This window comes from Callorhinchus milii, unplaced genomic scaffold, assembly GCF_018977255.1.
Source record: "Callorhinchus milii isolate IMCB2004 unplaced genomic scaffold, IMCB_Cmil_1.0 Scaffold1, whole genome shotgun sequence".
Classification (NCBI taxonomy): Eukaryota; Metazoa; Chordata; class Chondrichthyes; order Chimaeriformes; family Callorhinchidae; genus Callorhinchus; species Callorhinchus milii.
This window is the reverse complement of record NW_024704742.1, coordinates 37,832,458-37,847,381: the sequence shown is the minus strand read 5'-3', so window position 1 is coordinate 37,847,381 and position 14,924 is coordinate 37,832,458. Positions and strand designations below refer to the sequence as shown.

The 14,924-nt window shown below is 41.3% G+C and overlaps 2 protein-coding genes across 7 annotated transcripts in view; one reads left to right on the top strand and one right to left on the bottom strand.

Annotated features, from left to right (window-relative positions):
- Window positions 1-9,283, top strand: part of LOC103191294 (coiled-coil domain-containing protein 158) — a 45,732-nt gene extending 36,449 nt beyond the window's left edge. For 2 of the 6 annotated variants that reach the window (XM_042340334.1, XM_042340331.1), the window contains 7 exons: window positions 918-1,037; window positions 2,975-3,138; window positions 3,900-3,953; window positions 4,651-4,715; window positions 5,939-6,127; window positions 8,847-8,948; window positions 9,098-9,283. In XM_042340334.1, coding sequence (XP_042196268.1) covers window positions 918-1,037; window positions 2,975-3,138; window positions 3,900-3,953; window positions 4,651-4,715; window positions 5,939-6,127; window positions 8,847-8,948; window positions 9,098-9,174 — 771 coding nt within the window. In that variant the 3' untranslated portion in view covers window positions 9,175-9,283. Of the gene's footprint in view, window positions 1-917; window positions 1,038-2,974; window positions 3,139-3,899; window positions 3,954-4,650; window positions 4,716-5,655; window positions 6,128-8,846; window positions 8,949-9,097 lie in introns of those variants that run through there. The other 4 variants (XM_042340348.1, XM_042340358.1, XM_042340352.1 and 1 more) reach the window with 4 other exon arrangements.
- On the bottom strand, window positions 8,985-14,104 carry stbd1 (starch binding domain 1). The gene is made up of 2 exons (XM_042340362.1): window positions 13,828-14,104; window positions 8,985-12,108 (listed from the first exon to the last, which is right to left on the bottom strand). Exons 1-2 carry the CDS (start codon window positions 14,036-14,038, stop codon window positions 11,189-11,191), a joined length of 1,131 nt encoding a protein of 376 aa, XP_042196296.1. The 5' UTR covers window positions 14,039-14,104; the 3' UTR covers window positions 8,985-11,188.
- Window positions 14,105-14,924: the final 820 nt, after the last annotated feature.

Genomic DNA, 14,924 nt, shown 5'->3' with positions numbered 1-14,924 from the left:
TTGGCAATGCACGTGTAAGAAATCTGGAGTTTGCATGGACGGGCAGAAGATGGTGATATCACGTAAAGTATGGAGTGTAAGTCCGGTGCAATATGGACATGTGTGTGTGTATATAAATATATATATTATAAGGCCTGCCTTGTTATAATGTGGTGGTTTGGATCCTCTTCCTTCGGATCTTAAATCAGCTGAGAAATGTACATAGTAGTTTAACTGAATTTAGGAGCTGAGCTGGAGCCTCCTGACCTTGAGAAAGCACATTTACTTGCAAGTTATTTCTGATACTGTGATTTCCCAGGATTAGTGGAGGTGAGGAATGTCAATCTTGGTGAACGGGATTGCTTGCCAATATCTGTGTACCCATTTGTCAGCACTGAGTGCTTCCTGGTCAGGAGTGCTGTGGACAAAATTCAAATGAAAGGTTCCTTTACTCCGCTCCAACATTGGGTTGATAAAATGGGGCCCAACAAGATTCTTTCACAGAAACGCAGTGTCAACCTGCCGTTAAATGTCACCGCACCACAACAACAACAACTTTCACTTATATAGCGCCTCTCACACAGGGGTAGGGTCCCAGAGCGCTTGACTATCATAGCCGACTGTGTGATTCCCCTGGCAATTTCCAGAACATTATGGAATTGCAGCTCATCTGTGCCATAGGATTGATTCACCCTTAAGACTCTAACTTGATATTAGTCAATTCTGTTGCGAGTTACTATTTTTTTTGACCCGCTCCCCACCAAATGTTTCCTTATTGCTGTGTTGCAATCTGCTGGCTAATTTTGCCTCCCTTGTGTGAGATGTGTTACTTGCATGTGCACAGTGGGGCTCTGAGTGTCACTCATTTCTCAGTTTGTTGCTGAGTTGATCTGATCCAGGATCCCATTGCAGTCCATTGTAATTGTTTTGTGTTAAAGGAGCTCCAAGGTCCAGGTTATAATATTGGTGTTGGCCAACGAACCTCTACTGGTCCCCATTGCTCTTCTGTCAGTGGTAATCCGACATCTTCCAGGCCATCCTCAGGATACCTGTCATTTGTGAGTGTTTTCACAATGTGTGTGATTTTTTATTTTTCAGGACCACTGTGTGTTTGCATGACAGTTAATAGGCTTATGCTCGAGCACTAATGCAGCACTAATATCCCAAGCAAATTATTAATTCAAATCCCTCCTCGCGCTATGATTGTCCATTCTTGATTTGGTCACTCACAGAATGCTGCATCAGTGCTCACATTTCTACATTGTGAGGGATAGGGAATAAGACTGACACTGGGCATCAATTGAACATTTGATATTTATCACATTGAATGTACCGAGATGTATGGGAGACATGACTCTTTCTTCCTCTTTGTGAATTCCATGAAACATTCTATACTTATCACCTCGCAGATCATGGACTTTTGCCATTGAGAATGGCTTGATGTTGTCTGCCTTTAGCACATCCAAGTTCCATCGACGTGATAAACATTGAACGTGCAGCTAAATTGACCCCACTGTGCTCACCAGTCCTAGACCAACATTGATTCAGTTCCAGCCTGCAGTATTCCAACCTTCTAGAGGATTTCTAAGGAATTAGGTTACTTTCCAATTGCATTTAAATTAGAATTAATTTTGTGGGTGGAGAACAGTTTGAGGCTTTTGATTTGTTTAAGAATTTAATGGACATCTATGGAAATTTGATGGACCAATCAAATATGCCCCCTAATTTCTCCTTTGGGATCCCCTATTTAAATCTAGCTCAAGTTGATGGATGGAAGTTGCATCTTTCTTATGGTAGTCAGAGCTGTCATGAAATGAGTTAAGCCAATTGCAAATTGGTTCCATGTGGCTTTCGGCGAAAAACAGAAAATAGCCCTCAAATATTAATAGCCCTCAAAGTGTTAATAACAGTTGTAAAATTGTTCATTGAGGGATTTCCATCACATCCATCAGAGCCATACAATCAGATTATTTCCAATTATTCACTTTGTAGCCAGGGAGGTGCTGTACTCACGTCGAGCAGCCAGCAAATTAGAATAAGGGAAATTGTACTGGATTGGATTGCAAGCTGAACATTAAGGTTTTGTCATTAATGCTGAGAAACTCAACTGCCACCCCCATATTTGGGCCTATTCAACTGTTGAGGTTCAACAACAAAGTTCTTGAATGTGAAAGGGGTGCCTCGATTCCAGTCCAGGGTTTGTTCTTTTTACCTTCCTGATGTGTATTTATGTCAACATATGTACATATTGATTGTTCCCTTATGAATGAGTTTACGAAGCAGACATCCTTCCGACGTCAAATGAGCTGTACAAATGTAAATTATATTGTGTTTACAAGACTACCCATCCAGCTTTGAGAACATAGCTTTAATATTTCCTCCATCATACCTAAAATCTGAGCTTCTCACTTACCTAATGATGTGACTTCACTTTGTGCTGCTTTTATTCATTCTGATGGCTTATTTACCAGTCTTTAGCCTCAGGGTAACATTATAATTTGGGATCAAGTGACATTTCCCACTTCTATTAATCCTTCAAGAAAATTTAAGGACTAAGGTATCATTTGTTTGGCTGGAGTGAAAAGTTACGAATGGAAAATAAACTATAATAATAATTGCATTTGATACAGTGCCTTTTACATCAGGTGGATGTCTCAAAAAGCTTCATAGAATTTATGTAAATTATAATGACTGTATTTTATCAGCAAACTATCCAGAAATTTAATCTAAAATTTTAATATTTTGTATTGTGGAATCCAATTCTTGGAATCGTAGGTTTATAGTACCGAAAGAGGGAATTCAGCCTAAGTGTCTGGGCTGGTGTTAGCTTTGCACTGGAGCCATCTATTCCAGTTCCATTTATCTGTTAGTCGATTGGCAGATTGCACTTCTGGGGGATAATAATCCCTTAAAAAGAATAATAATAATTAACAATTAAAAATTAATATTTAATCCACTGCTTCTTACTCTTCATACTCTCATTTATGAACTTTAGCCAGTATGCAGGAAAAGTTGTTTCCAAGAGGACTTGAATTCAGACCCGAATAATCTTCAATTGGACCTGAAGGATACATTCTGTGATGAACACAGCAAAATGTCAAACAAAAATGACACAAATGAGTGCGAACCAGAATGGTCATCAAGGAAAATGCATGCTGTGTAAGTACTAGACTTTCTGTCATTTGGTTGCACTGCTTGGTCATGAAATTTCAGAACTAAACATTGTTTACATATTGTTTTAACTCTGAACTGTATGTAGCTCATGTGTTTATAATGGGTCAGGCACTGTCCTGTTTAGTAACGTTTGGACAATTTGTCCCAGTGAGTTAAGAAATAAACTTTTTTTAAAAAATTACATTTAATGCGATTATAAATTTAAATTGCATACATTCATGATAAGTACACAGACACAGAATTCATCAAATGTGCTAGAACAGGACGGAATAGCACTTAACCAATATCTATAAAATCACCATGTGAAATACATGGAACTATATTGTTTTTATAGTTATTAGTAATTTAGGAACCGAATGGCAATGCAGAACTGTGCAAGAATTGTAACTAATTTCAAGATGCTAAGTATAGCTATGCTAGTGCAAGTTGTTGTTGTTATCTCCTCCACCATGGAGTTTACCTAAAATATTTCATCACCTGAGGAAAAGCAAGTAGAATTACCCACAGTGTAGTCAGGAATGGGAATATGCCAATGTGCGCAATTGGCTACCACGTTTCGCCCACAAATATACAGTCAGTTCACTTTACAATATATTCTGTGAAACGCTTTGAGATGTCTAGAAGATGTGAAAAGCGCTATATCAAATGCAAGGATTATTATATTATTATTTATTATAATGTTAGTAGGAAATAAATGAAATAACAGTATTGTGATTTTTGCTTAGCTTTTTATTTCTATATTTTAGTGATGACTTGAGTACAGATTTCTGTGCGGAAAGAAGAACGCAAGACTCCTTCAGGTATTGATACAGCACATGTACCCTTTGTTTCAACTTTTCACTGAAATAGTAAACAGATTAAGAGTTTTTAGTAGATATTTTCACAATTCTGAAAGTGTTAGAGACTACATAATGAAAGATATTCCCACTGGCTTGTAAACTGTAAACTGGCTTGTAAACTGTAAATAAGTGGCATAGTTATGGCTGTCATTGAAAGACTTCAGGGGGGAGGTTATTGAAGTGCTTTGTCGTAAATGTCTGTTGGGACTGGGTCCATGTTAACTTTAAATGGGAATTGGAGAGGTGTTTGAAGAGGAACAATATATTAAAATAGAAAACTCCACTAGAGTAGACAGTATTGGGGTGGGCAAAATGGCCTCTTAGGCAGGAGTTACATTAGGACTTTGAACATTGTTTGTGAGACATTGCTGCATGCAAATTGGCTCCCACATTTGCCTACAAATACATTCACTTTCCTATAAATCACTGTTAATGTAACCAGGCGCTGTATCAAATGCAAGGATTATTATAAATTGTGCCTATTGTATATTTTGACAAGCAAAGTCCAGATGGTGCCTATGTTTATGCCATTCACACTGGTGTAGACCATTTAGAGATAAAAGGAGCACATGCATGCTTGCTAACTTTTATTGCTGGTATTAAACTTGTGCATGGTGCTTGCTACGTGGAACGCTACTTGCCGCTCTTTTGCCTGCAGAGATCAACTAACGTGCACTGAGGAACTAAATGAATATACGTGTAATGACACCTTAACTTGCAAGGGTGAGTTTACAATTAAGTGCATGACAGTATGTTGTATGGGAAGTAACTATAGTACATTTTGAATTGGAGTTGTTAGCTGGTGAGGTAGAGGCACTTTAGCAAAGGCTTGGGCCTGCGTTAGTCCTGTAAGAGAGCTAGATTTCACTTCTCTTCCTGCACACAAAGCATATTTGGGGTTTTGAGGTGCTTGTAATCCTGGAGAGTCAAGGATTGTGGATCTCAGAGTGTGCACTGGGATATTAATCAGCTAAAACTGCATAGGCTTGCCATTGAAAGAACTGTCTGGCAAACTTTCCTGCTGCTATGATCACCCTAACCACTAGGGCTTTGGCTTGCAGGGTAGGTAATGGGAGCTGAGTGGGAAGAGTCGCTGCCCCCCATGACTTGTCTACCCTTTGAAGTCCTGCTGATGAGCCAGCCTAGTTGGGCAGTTCTTTGTGGTGGGCAACACAGTTCAACACCAACTTGCATTTATTTAAACATACCTCACACGTGGTAATGACCCAGAGCATGATGTCGAGCCAGGGGGAGGGAAGTGACCGTAGGCTCAGTCGAAGAGGAAGGTCTTCAGACACAATCTGTACATGGGGAAGGATGGGACACAGCAGAGGCTTGAGGGAGCGTGTTCCAGAGTTTTGGGTGTAGTGGCAGAAAGTGCGGCCAGTGATGGAGTGGGGGGCACGAGGGGCAAGCAGGAGGCCGGAGGCAGTGGGTAATGGATTGGGGAGTAAGCAAACGTGGGTGGGTGCCAGGGCGTGAAGTGATTTGAAGACAAGTGTGAGGATCTTGAAATCAATCCTTTTGGTATTAGCTCAGCATGAAATGCATGAGAGCATTGCCAACCAGCTGCTTGCCCACAGCTCACACACGCGTCCCTTCCCATTGAGTGATGATTCCACCATTTGGAGGTACGGAGTAGCAGCTGCTTACCTCTCTGCAGGCCATTCAAGTGGGATTCCAGGTACTGGATGTACAAATGTGTTCATGAACTCAGACTCCAGGTAACGCTTTCCAGTTGTCGTCCCAAGCCTCAGTTTCCTCATCAGCGACCTGACACAGTAGACCTGACAAAAATTTCATTAAATATGCCAGCATGGAGATGCAGTTGGGATAATGTAACCTATTGATTTAATATCTGAACAAGCACTGACACATACATTAATCAATGTTACTGTAAATTAATCCTGAACACATGCAAAACTAAATTACTTGTTCCCCTCCAGAGGACTCATTGCAATTTGCTGCTTCTTGCACATTTCCCCGGCGTCAGCATTTTCCAGACAGATCTCCAGTGTCCTCATTGCTCACAAACACACTAAGTGACAGCAGAAGAGAAACCTCAGCTCCTGATCCGTATCACACAAGATTCAGCTACACCCCACATTGTTCAGATCATGAAGTTCACTTCCCAGGTACTAATCCTACTTTGGGTGGGGGGGATGCAAGAGAAAGAAAAGAAGTTAACTCATCATCTTCTACTGTAATCAAGCTAGCTGTACCCATTGCAGCTATATTTCCAACCAGAGGATCCAATATGGAATGCAGATTATCTATACTAATCTGGGAGGTCTCCTGTGGGAGGACTCATTTTGAAGTGCCGTGCTGTTCTTTGTTCTTCAGTTTCATTTAATGGGCCTTCACTCTTTTGTCGAGGATTTTTACTTATCCTTGAATGATCTGATTTTCACTTAGGTATCTTTATATAATGGTAAATATAAATGTATAATTTATAATCACTAAGACATCCTCCTGACGTGAAAGGTGCTTTAAAAATGTAATTTTGTTGTTGTTGCTGAGGCTTAGCTTTGTCTGTGTTAATTTGTTCCTGCCGCCGCTTGGTTACGTGTATGCTCTGTATCGCAGCGCCACGGGCAACCGGCAAGGTTAGCAGATGTAACTGAGCGATGCTACAACGATCCTTTTCTCTGGCTCAGCAGCCATCAGGTGTGATTGCAGCAAAAAATGCAAAAACTGAGATACATTTTAGGTCATAACTCATAAACGATACGAGATACCTGAAAAGGAATATGCGCATGTCACTCCCAGATGCAAGAGCTTTCCGATGAGGTATAAATCATGTCCTTACGTTAATCGATTATTGAGATTCTTCTTGAAGCGCAGACAGACAAACATTGTCGTTTTATTGGTATAAGATAAGATATAGCTGACAAGCCAGGTAGAGAACTGCAGATCCTTTACTTATTCATTGTCAAGATAGCAATTTTCTGTCACAATTTAATTGTATGAAGCACTCTGCCCTACTAGTTAAGGCTTTTGAGTTTGCAGGACTGATAACTTAAATAGCTGACCAATTCTCATTAACTAAACAGACTAGTCAGGCACCACCAGTAAATTGGATTGACCTGGCCAGACATGTTTTATTNAAAAAAAATCACTCAATCCTTCTTACTAAAAACAGTAACAATTAGCAGTTATATAGCACTCCTGACACAGGGTAATGTCTCAGAGCTACCCGAGAATTAAAAAGAATTCATTCAGGCAGTAGTCATTTTAAACAAGCTCAATCAAAGTTTCAAGCTGAGTGGGTCAAATCCTTGATTTCATTCACGTCATACATTTGGTGGCATAATGGTTTTCACATATTCCTTCAATGACTTATCTGTAAAGCAATTTAAAGATGACAATAAAATATAAAGTCCAGGTTCTTTTGCACTCACCAGCTAACCTACCTGAAATATTCCTGCCAATGGGAAGAAAGTTACTTTGCAAGCAAATTGTTTGGTGTGTGTACTGGATTGAGAACATTTGGGTCATAAAATGACCAAAGTGCAGCATTATGATTAACTATCTGATCCTCGGTCATTTTAAAAGTGCCTTATTGCCCTCACAGAATTACATTTGAAATTGTGCCTTTCACATCAGGACATCAAGCAGAAGAGGAAATTGTTGGTCAGAACACTGCAATGGATTCCTTAGATATTTTGACTATTCTTTTCTACCGCCAGACAAATCTTGTTCAACTGCTCCATGAAGTGAGCAGTTTTCCATGTGTGACCAGGTTGAGAGAAACACCCTCACCTAGNTTTTTTTTCCAAATTTAATTTGTACCAGGAAAGGAGGGGTCCAAGTTCTTTAAAAGGTCTCAAAACCAGACTAACTGCATTCCCCAGCTCAGGCTCCTGGTTGACAAGCCCAGCCTTTGGTTTGGAAGATGTGATACGAGTGTACATCATCTGTCTGGGGCAATCCCACTTTCAAAAACAGGGTTGTTCAATTATATAATGTAGTTCCCTATTGAAAGTGATCAATATTATTGCCCATTGCAGTCTTCCACATACTAAACTCATACTTAGTACAAAGTAGTTAGGCTTGAAACTGTCTACATGCCACCTTCTGAATGTGCATCTCACTTCATCCCTCTTCGCACAGCTGTCAAGACAAAAGCTGTCTTCACATGTTTTTGGATCCAGAAAACTGTATCCCAATAGCTCAAGCACTTGATTTCATAAAATCATTTGGTTTTGCTTCAAAACAAAAGATGCCATTACCACTTGATCTGTAAGCCACTTATTAAATTGGTTAGATATTTTCTAGTACACAAACGACCTCAGTCAGTTAAAAAATTAAGCCAAATGAATTACTTTAATGTAAATTTAGAGTGTTATTTCTCAGTTTCTGCTTCACCTCCAACCGTGTAACATAAAGAACGTAAGAATTAGGAGTAGGCTATTCGGCATCTCGAGCCTGCCCCACCATTCAATAAAATCATGGCTGATCTATTCTAACTCCACCTACCCGCCTTATCCCCATATCCTTTAATCCACAAGAAATCTATCAATCTCAGTCTTGAATATGTTCAAGGACTCAGCACCTACAGCCCTTTGGGGTAGAGAATACCATAAATTCACTACCCGCTGAGTGAAGAAGTTTTTTCTCAACTCAGTGCAAAAGACTGTGACCCCCGGTTATAGTTTCTCCAACCAGGAAAAAAAGTCTCCCATTATCTATTCTGTCGTGCCCCTTAATAACCTTTAATCAAGTGCTCCAGAAGGATGCAGCTATAAAGAAGTACAAATTTGAATGGGTTACCAACTGCAATATTACTATGGAGGAGGGGAGAGAGGAAGAGACTTGAGAAAAGAATTGCTAATTGGTTATTTCTGCTGTCAGCTCCGAACCAGGTGGGAGTTACAGGACATACCTGTAAGAAACTGCAGAGTAAACTGGATGGCCTGCAGAATCTAGTGGAAGATCTTCAGCTGAAGAATCATGGTACAGTAACACATTTTAAGCCTTAAAAACATTAACTTGTGGTTTAACAACATTCAAATTTTATTTAAATTTGTAATACATGGGACAACTTTAAAACATCAACTCATAGCTACAGAATGCTTTTTATTTTAAATCTTGGGCTTTTACAGAAATGTCCTCCATGATCAGAAGTCAGGAAAAGAGGATAAAGAGAGTAAAAGACAGAGAAAAAATGCTGAAGAAGTGAAGTGCAAGTTTGTTTCCTCCCGCTTTCTCTCCTCCCCCCCCCCCCCACTTACTGTGCATGATGTTGGACTCTTGGTGCAAAGCGTCAATAAAATCTGCTGCTGCTGCAATATAGTCCCTGTGATTTGTTGGGGGTGGGTGTCTGACACACGTGGAAACCCATTACCGTGCTTAAGAGTATCCAAACCAAACTGAGAATTCCATGCATCCCACCTACACATGGAAATCCCTGGGATACATTGTTGAAATGCACACTCTCTCCCTAGAGGAATACATCCTGCTTACCTAATTCCAGAAAGAATTAGGTTCAGGTTGACAAGAGCTAATGCTTGGGGACTCCAGTGTACATTGGGCTGTTGGGAGTCTAACCAGCTAAAACTGCAAAGCCTGCCATTGATATTGCTGTCCGGCAAGCTTTCCTGCTGTTTGTCCATCTAATACCAACCTACCCATTAGGGCTTTGGCTTGTAGGATTATCAGGAGCTGAGTGGATGGCTCTCTACCCCCAGTGACTGGTCTGCCCTTCCAGATCCTGCCAATGAACCAGGCTGGCTGTGCCGTCATTAGCAGTGCCCTGGAATACTGCAGATCTTCCTGGCTCCAGAATCGGACTACAGAGACTGCCACAGAGGCCTGGCTCAATTCGCCAGGCACATCACCTTGGAGCCAGTTCAACTCCAAGGAGACCCCGCTTATCCCTACAAACGTGTTCAAAACTATAATAGTTCAAATGGGTGGTTAATGAGTCAATATAGAAACGTCATCCAGTATTTGCTACTGAAGATTCCAAATAGGATATTCATATTTTATACAGGTTTCCATTTTGAAGATAGTCATTTGAAATTAGAATAATCACTTTTGTAACAGAAGTGGTGGGAGGGAAAAAAATAATCTCCAAAAGATTTCTATTTGGTTTCATTGAGACAATATGCTGGTTGCATATTTGTTCAGATCAGAAGCAATAATCTGGTATTCGTCCCCATCCTTCAGTTAGCTATTAACCATTCTGGAGATAATTGGCCAGTCAGAAAACAAGTCCTGATCATTTACTTAGTGGAAGATGATTTGCTTGCTGTAGTACTTGCTTCGAAGTCTACCATTCTGGATTTATAGAGTGACCTATTTTTTTTAAAAAAATAAGCTACTTAAAATAGTTGGTCATAATGAACTGTTAAAATTTGAAGAAGGCTTCAAATTCGCCACAATTTTACTGAACCACCACCAGTGCAAAGGAGGGTGAGCTAACTCCCAAGTATGATGTGTTCTGTACAAAATTAAAGTGCTTTAATACATTCGTTTGTGACAGCACGTTCAAACTAGAGACAGACAATTAAATTGATAAGTTTTAAGGCACCAGTAGATTACAAAACCACATCACAAGATGGTATTGCCTGGAAACTCTTCCCAACCTGCACTGTGGGAACGAATCTCGTTTGAATAGATTAAATAAGACTTGGACAGCTTGGGAGTAAGAAATCAATAGTAGGTCTATCTTTGTACTCCCTCAATTAAACCAGAATTGGAAACACTTCTAAGTTATTGGAACACCAATGACAGCAAATGTCATACATTCAAATCCAAAATGAGATTTATATTAAAACCATTTTGCACCCATTCTACTCAGATTCACTAATCCGGGATTAAAAAAAGTGTCGATGTAATAATTCATTATTTGCCACTTGCAAAAGGATATTGGGAAGAAATTTCTCAGCTCTGATACAGTACATTCTGTGCTTTCTGTGATACCATGGGCAACTTCTGGGAGGAGAGGATTGCTACTCCTGTGTTATTTTTGAAGAGATACTTGGCTCCAGTCTTTAGTAAGACAGAGGATAGAGTCCCAACAACCCACAAGGGCGAAATACGCCATAAATTGAAGTCATTTTACTATTAGTTTAGTTCCCCTTTTGAGTAGAATCAGTCCATAAACATAAACTGAACACTGTAGTAGAGTACACATCAAGTTTTAGTGATAGATTGGTGCAGCTATATTCTGCCAGTCAGACCCTATTTATTTATTGGAAACCCCAACAACGATGTACAGCTATATCTTCATGGCTAGTCTCCAGACATCTGTTCAAGCATTCCTCCCATCGCCTGACTTTTCCATTTTCCACCATAACAAACTTCCACTCAATCTTGGAATTCATTGGGAGCAGAACAGAACCAGACCAGAAGCCATCCTTGCCTGGTTTCAGGGGCACATAATTTTCCCACTGACCCAAATGCTCATGGTTTCCCATCACTGCAAGAATTTGAGATTCCAATTCAGTCACGTAGTGTACTTGAAATTTCACCACAATGATCTTCAGTGGCAATGGAGACACAGCTGCTATTTTCTTGGCAGCATGATCTATCTCAGGGCTTACTTTGGTTTCCACCTCCAAGGTGTTCGGCTCTTCTAAGATTTCCCATTCTTCATCATCTTTAGTCATTTCAGTTAGAAGTGTAGGCTCTTTAGGTAGGTCAGAATTGTTATCGTTGCTGTTATCAATATCGAACGTTTCATTACTTAGACATCCTGATTCAGACTGATATTTATGGTCTAAATCTTCATCCTTTAAAACAGAACACTCATGTAGCTTTTGACAATGTTCAGTTTGATTTTTGTTTTCATAATTCCCTTCTTCCTTAGAATTCTGTTCAGTGGTTCCAATGCAATGGTTAGGATCTTTCCCAATACTGGATGAGTTGGTCATAAAATTCTTGAAAGGCTGAGACTGCTTCGGATCATCTTCAGACAGAGGGATACAAACCTGTTCACTATCGCACAGGTCCTCATTGGATATTACAGGAACAAGATTGTCACTGCAATTCCCAGTTATTTCACGGATGTCCGAAATATCATCCAGACATGAAGAAACAGCTTTGACTGGAGACTCTGGTACACTGGCTCCCAGTTCATTCACTTTGGTTAGATCACCCCCTTTTTCATCTGTAGGAAATAGAATGAATTTTTAAATTCTCAAATTTTGCTTTGTTCTGTCAAATTGTTAGCAGATGGAAACATTGTGACCACTGCCTGAACAAGGATAAACTACAGCTAGTCATTTCCAAATTACTCTGAAAATCCATTTACGTGGACTGGAATGGAACTCTATTCCCAGGATACTTAAGCAAACTATAAAAATAAGATGTAACTTAATTTTTTTAAATTGCCAAAAATGATTAGACTACAGAAAAATGAAGTTGCGAGAAATTTCACCACAATTCTCTTCAGTGGAAATGGAGACACAGCTGTTATTTTCTTGGCAGCAAGATCTACCTTAGGGCTTACTTTGGTTTGACTGCCCCCCACCCACTCCACTGCAGTTGTGAATCAGATGTACAAATCCTCAATCATTAACTAAACATAGATCAGTTCAACATGTGCAGATAATGTAATCCCTTCCAGTGCAGGACATGACCTTCTGGAAACTTGGGAGCAAAATACTGTACAATAGTCAGTTCATCTAAACCCAAGGTGAAGCCATTAGGGCAGCACTTACAATTCTAAATAAAACAATGTGCAACTGCCAATAATAACAACATTTGATGTGGCACCTTTTCACGTCAATGTAAAGGTTTCCAACTTTCCATCGCAGAAAAACAGCCCAAAATACCAAAAGGTTACTGATAACTGGAAAAGTGCATGCTGTGTATGCAAGGTAATCTCAAAGTTCAATCGGGATTCAGGCTTTGCTCAATTTGTACTCTTACATATCTAGATCACACTATTAACAGTGCCCAAAATGCAGAAATTAAGAGTAAACTTTGGGCTCAATTGGGGGGCAATTCAAAGAGCTCCAGATCAACCCAAATATTCTGAAGAACATTTGATGAGAGGGAGATATATTCTCGTATCAGTAAAATCACTGAACTTTCTGTATAGAAATTGTAGGCTAAATTGTAACAAAGCAGGATACACATTGCCAATTCATTCAATGGCACCCTTGAGCAATCTGATTGAAGAATCACTTCGTTCAGATTAGTTTTTAAACACCAAACCTTGAGAATAACTCCAAATTGTACAATATACATACCTGGTCACAAAAAAAACTTAAAAGAAGGCTGTAGGAAACAACCAGATAAAATTAGACATTTGTGGTGCAAATAAAAGTCCTCCCGACGTGACAGGAGCTGAACAAGCACAGTCGCATAAAAAATGTGTTCTACAAATAAAAGAACTAATTGATTCTTGAATTCAATTGAAACATTGGCGGTGTGGAGGGAAAGGTTACTTCAGGACAAGTGGGAGCACAGCCCCAATAATGATATTAATAATAATAATAATAATAATTCTTGCATTTGACATCACATCATTAAGCCGTCTCGAAGCGCCTCACAGAACGCACCGTCGCGTGAGCTGACCGCGTACTTTGAGGGGGCGAAACACGGCGGCCAGTGGCTCGCGCAGCAGCGTCCCACAAACAGCGGCCGAAGAAATCCAAGTGACCGAATTATTATTAACATTCAATTTATTGATAACAATATTATTATTATTATCAGGGATTATCGGTACCGACCGCCACCCCCCACACCACCCACCCAACCCCTGAGAAAAGTCAGCCAAACAAAAACCAGACAAACCCAATTGATTTTTTTTAAATTAGGTTTCACCAGTAAAACCCGCTGACACCCCCCGAAACCCCCCCCCTCCCATCCCATCCCTGACCTGCGGTGACCGTGGCCGCAGCGCCGCTCTGGCTGGGAAGGTCGGGGCTGCTCGGGCCGCTGCCCTTCCTGCTCGCCTTGAACCAGCCCCAAGTGGCCAGAGCCACCAGGACTCCCAGGGACAGGGCTGCCCACACGCCGCCGGCCGCGGCCATGGCCAGGAGCTCCTCCAGCAACACGCCCGGCTCTCCGCTGCGAGACTCCGCTGCCATTGCGGGCTGTGGTGGCTGCGCCTTCTGCTGCTGCTGCTGCGCTGTGTGTGTAGAGCCGCCGCCTCCACCCCCAAACCCAACCCCAAACCCAACCACTCACAGCTCCAACTGCAGCCCAACCCCCCAACACTGCCCTCTCCACCTGCTTCCCATCTGCAGCCAAAGTGGCAGGTAGCCGGCTCAGGCCAGGTCATCACAGTCCCTTTTTTTTTGTGGGGTGGTGGGGGGGGGGAGAAATTTGCAATTTCTGAGTCACCCCCACCCACCCACCCACCGAAAAAAAAAGGACAACCCCACAGGCTGCGCTCGTCTCGCACCGAACGCCTTTCTCGGTCGACGAGCGAGCGCGGGTCTTTTTTTTTTCTCGTTCCGGGGGTGGATTTGGGCTGCCCAGGTGCTCGTCGAGTGGTCCCTTCGAGGACGTCGGCGACGATAATTCGGTCGCTTCGAGAGCCGCCGCTCGCTGCGCGCCGAGGGCTGCCGGGTTTCATTTCGCCCGCGAAATATCGGTTCGATTGGCTTTGCAGCACGTTCTGTGAAGCGCTTTCAGGCATCGAGAAGACATGATCAGGTGCTGTATCAAATGCAAGGATTATCGTTGTCTGTACCTAAATAATAATAATCCTTCCATTTGATATAGAGCCTTATTACGTCATTGAGACGTATCAAAGCACTTCACAATCATACTGTAAAGTGAATGGAAAACAGTCAGGTGAGTATTCTGAAAGGGTGAGATCAAATGGGCTGAAGGACCTTCTTCGTCTGAACATGTCTTTGTTGCCTCTAACGGTTTCTCCTCCAGCCCCCGCACTGTCACGTCTGGCGTCCCCCAGGGCTCTGTCCTTGGCCCTCTCCTCTTAAATATCAACATGCTCCCCCTTGGTGA

Excerpts from the sequence above, each read along its gene's own strand:
- stbd1 (XM_042340362.1), bottom strand. The coding sequence starts at position 14,038 with ATGGCAGCGGAGTCTCGCAGCGGAGAGCCGGGCGTGTTGCTGGAGGAG. Across the intron at positions 12,109-13,827 it reads TGCGGCCACGGTCACCGCAG|ATGAAAAAGGGGGTGATCTA; the intron begins GTCAGGGATGGG and ends TATTTCCTACAG.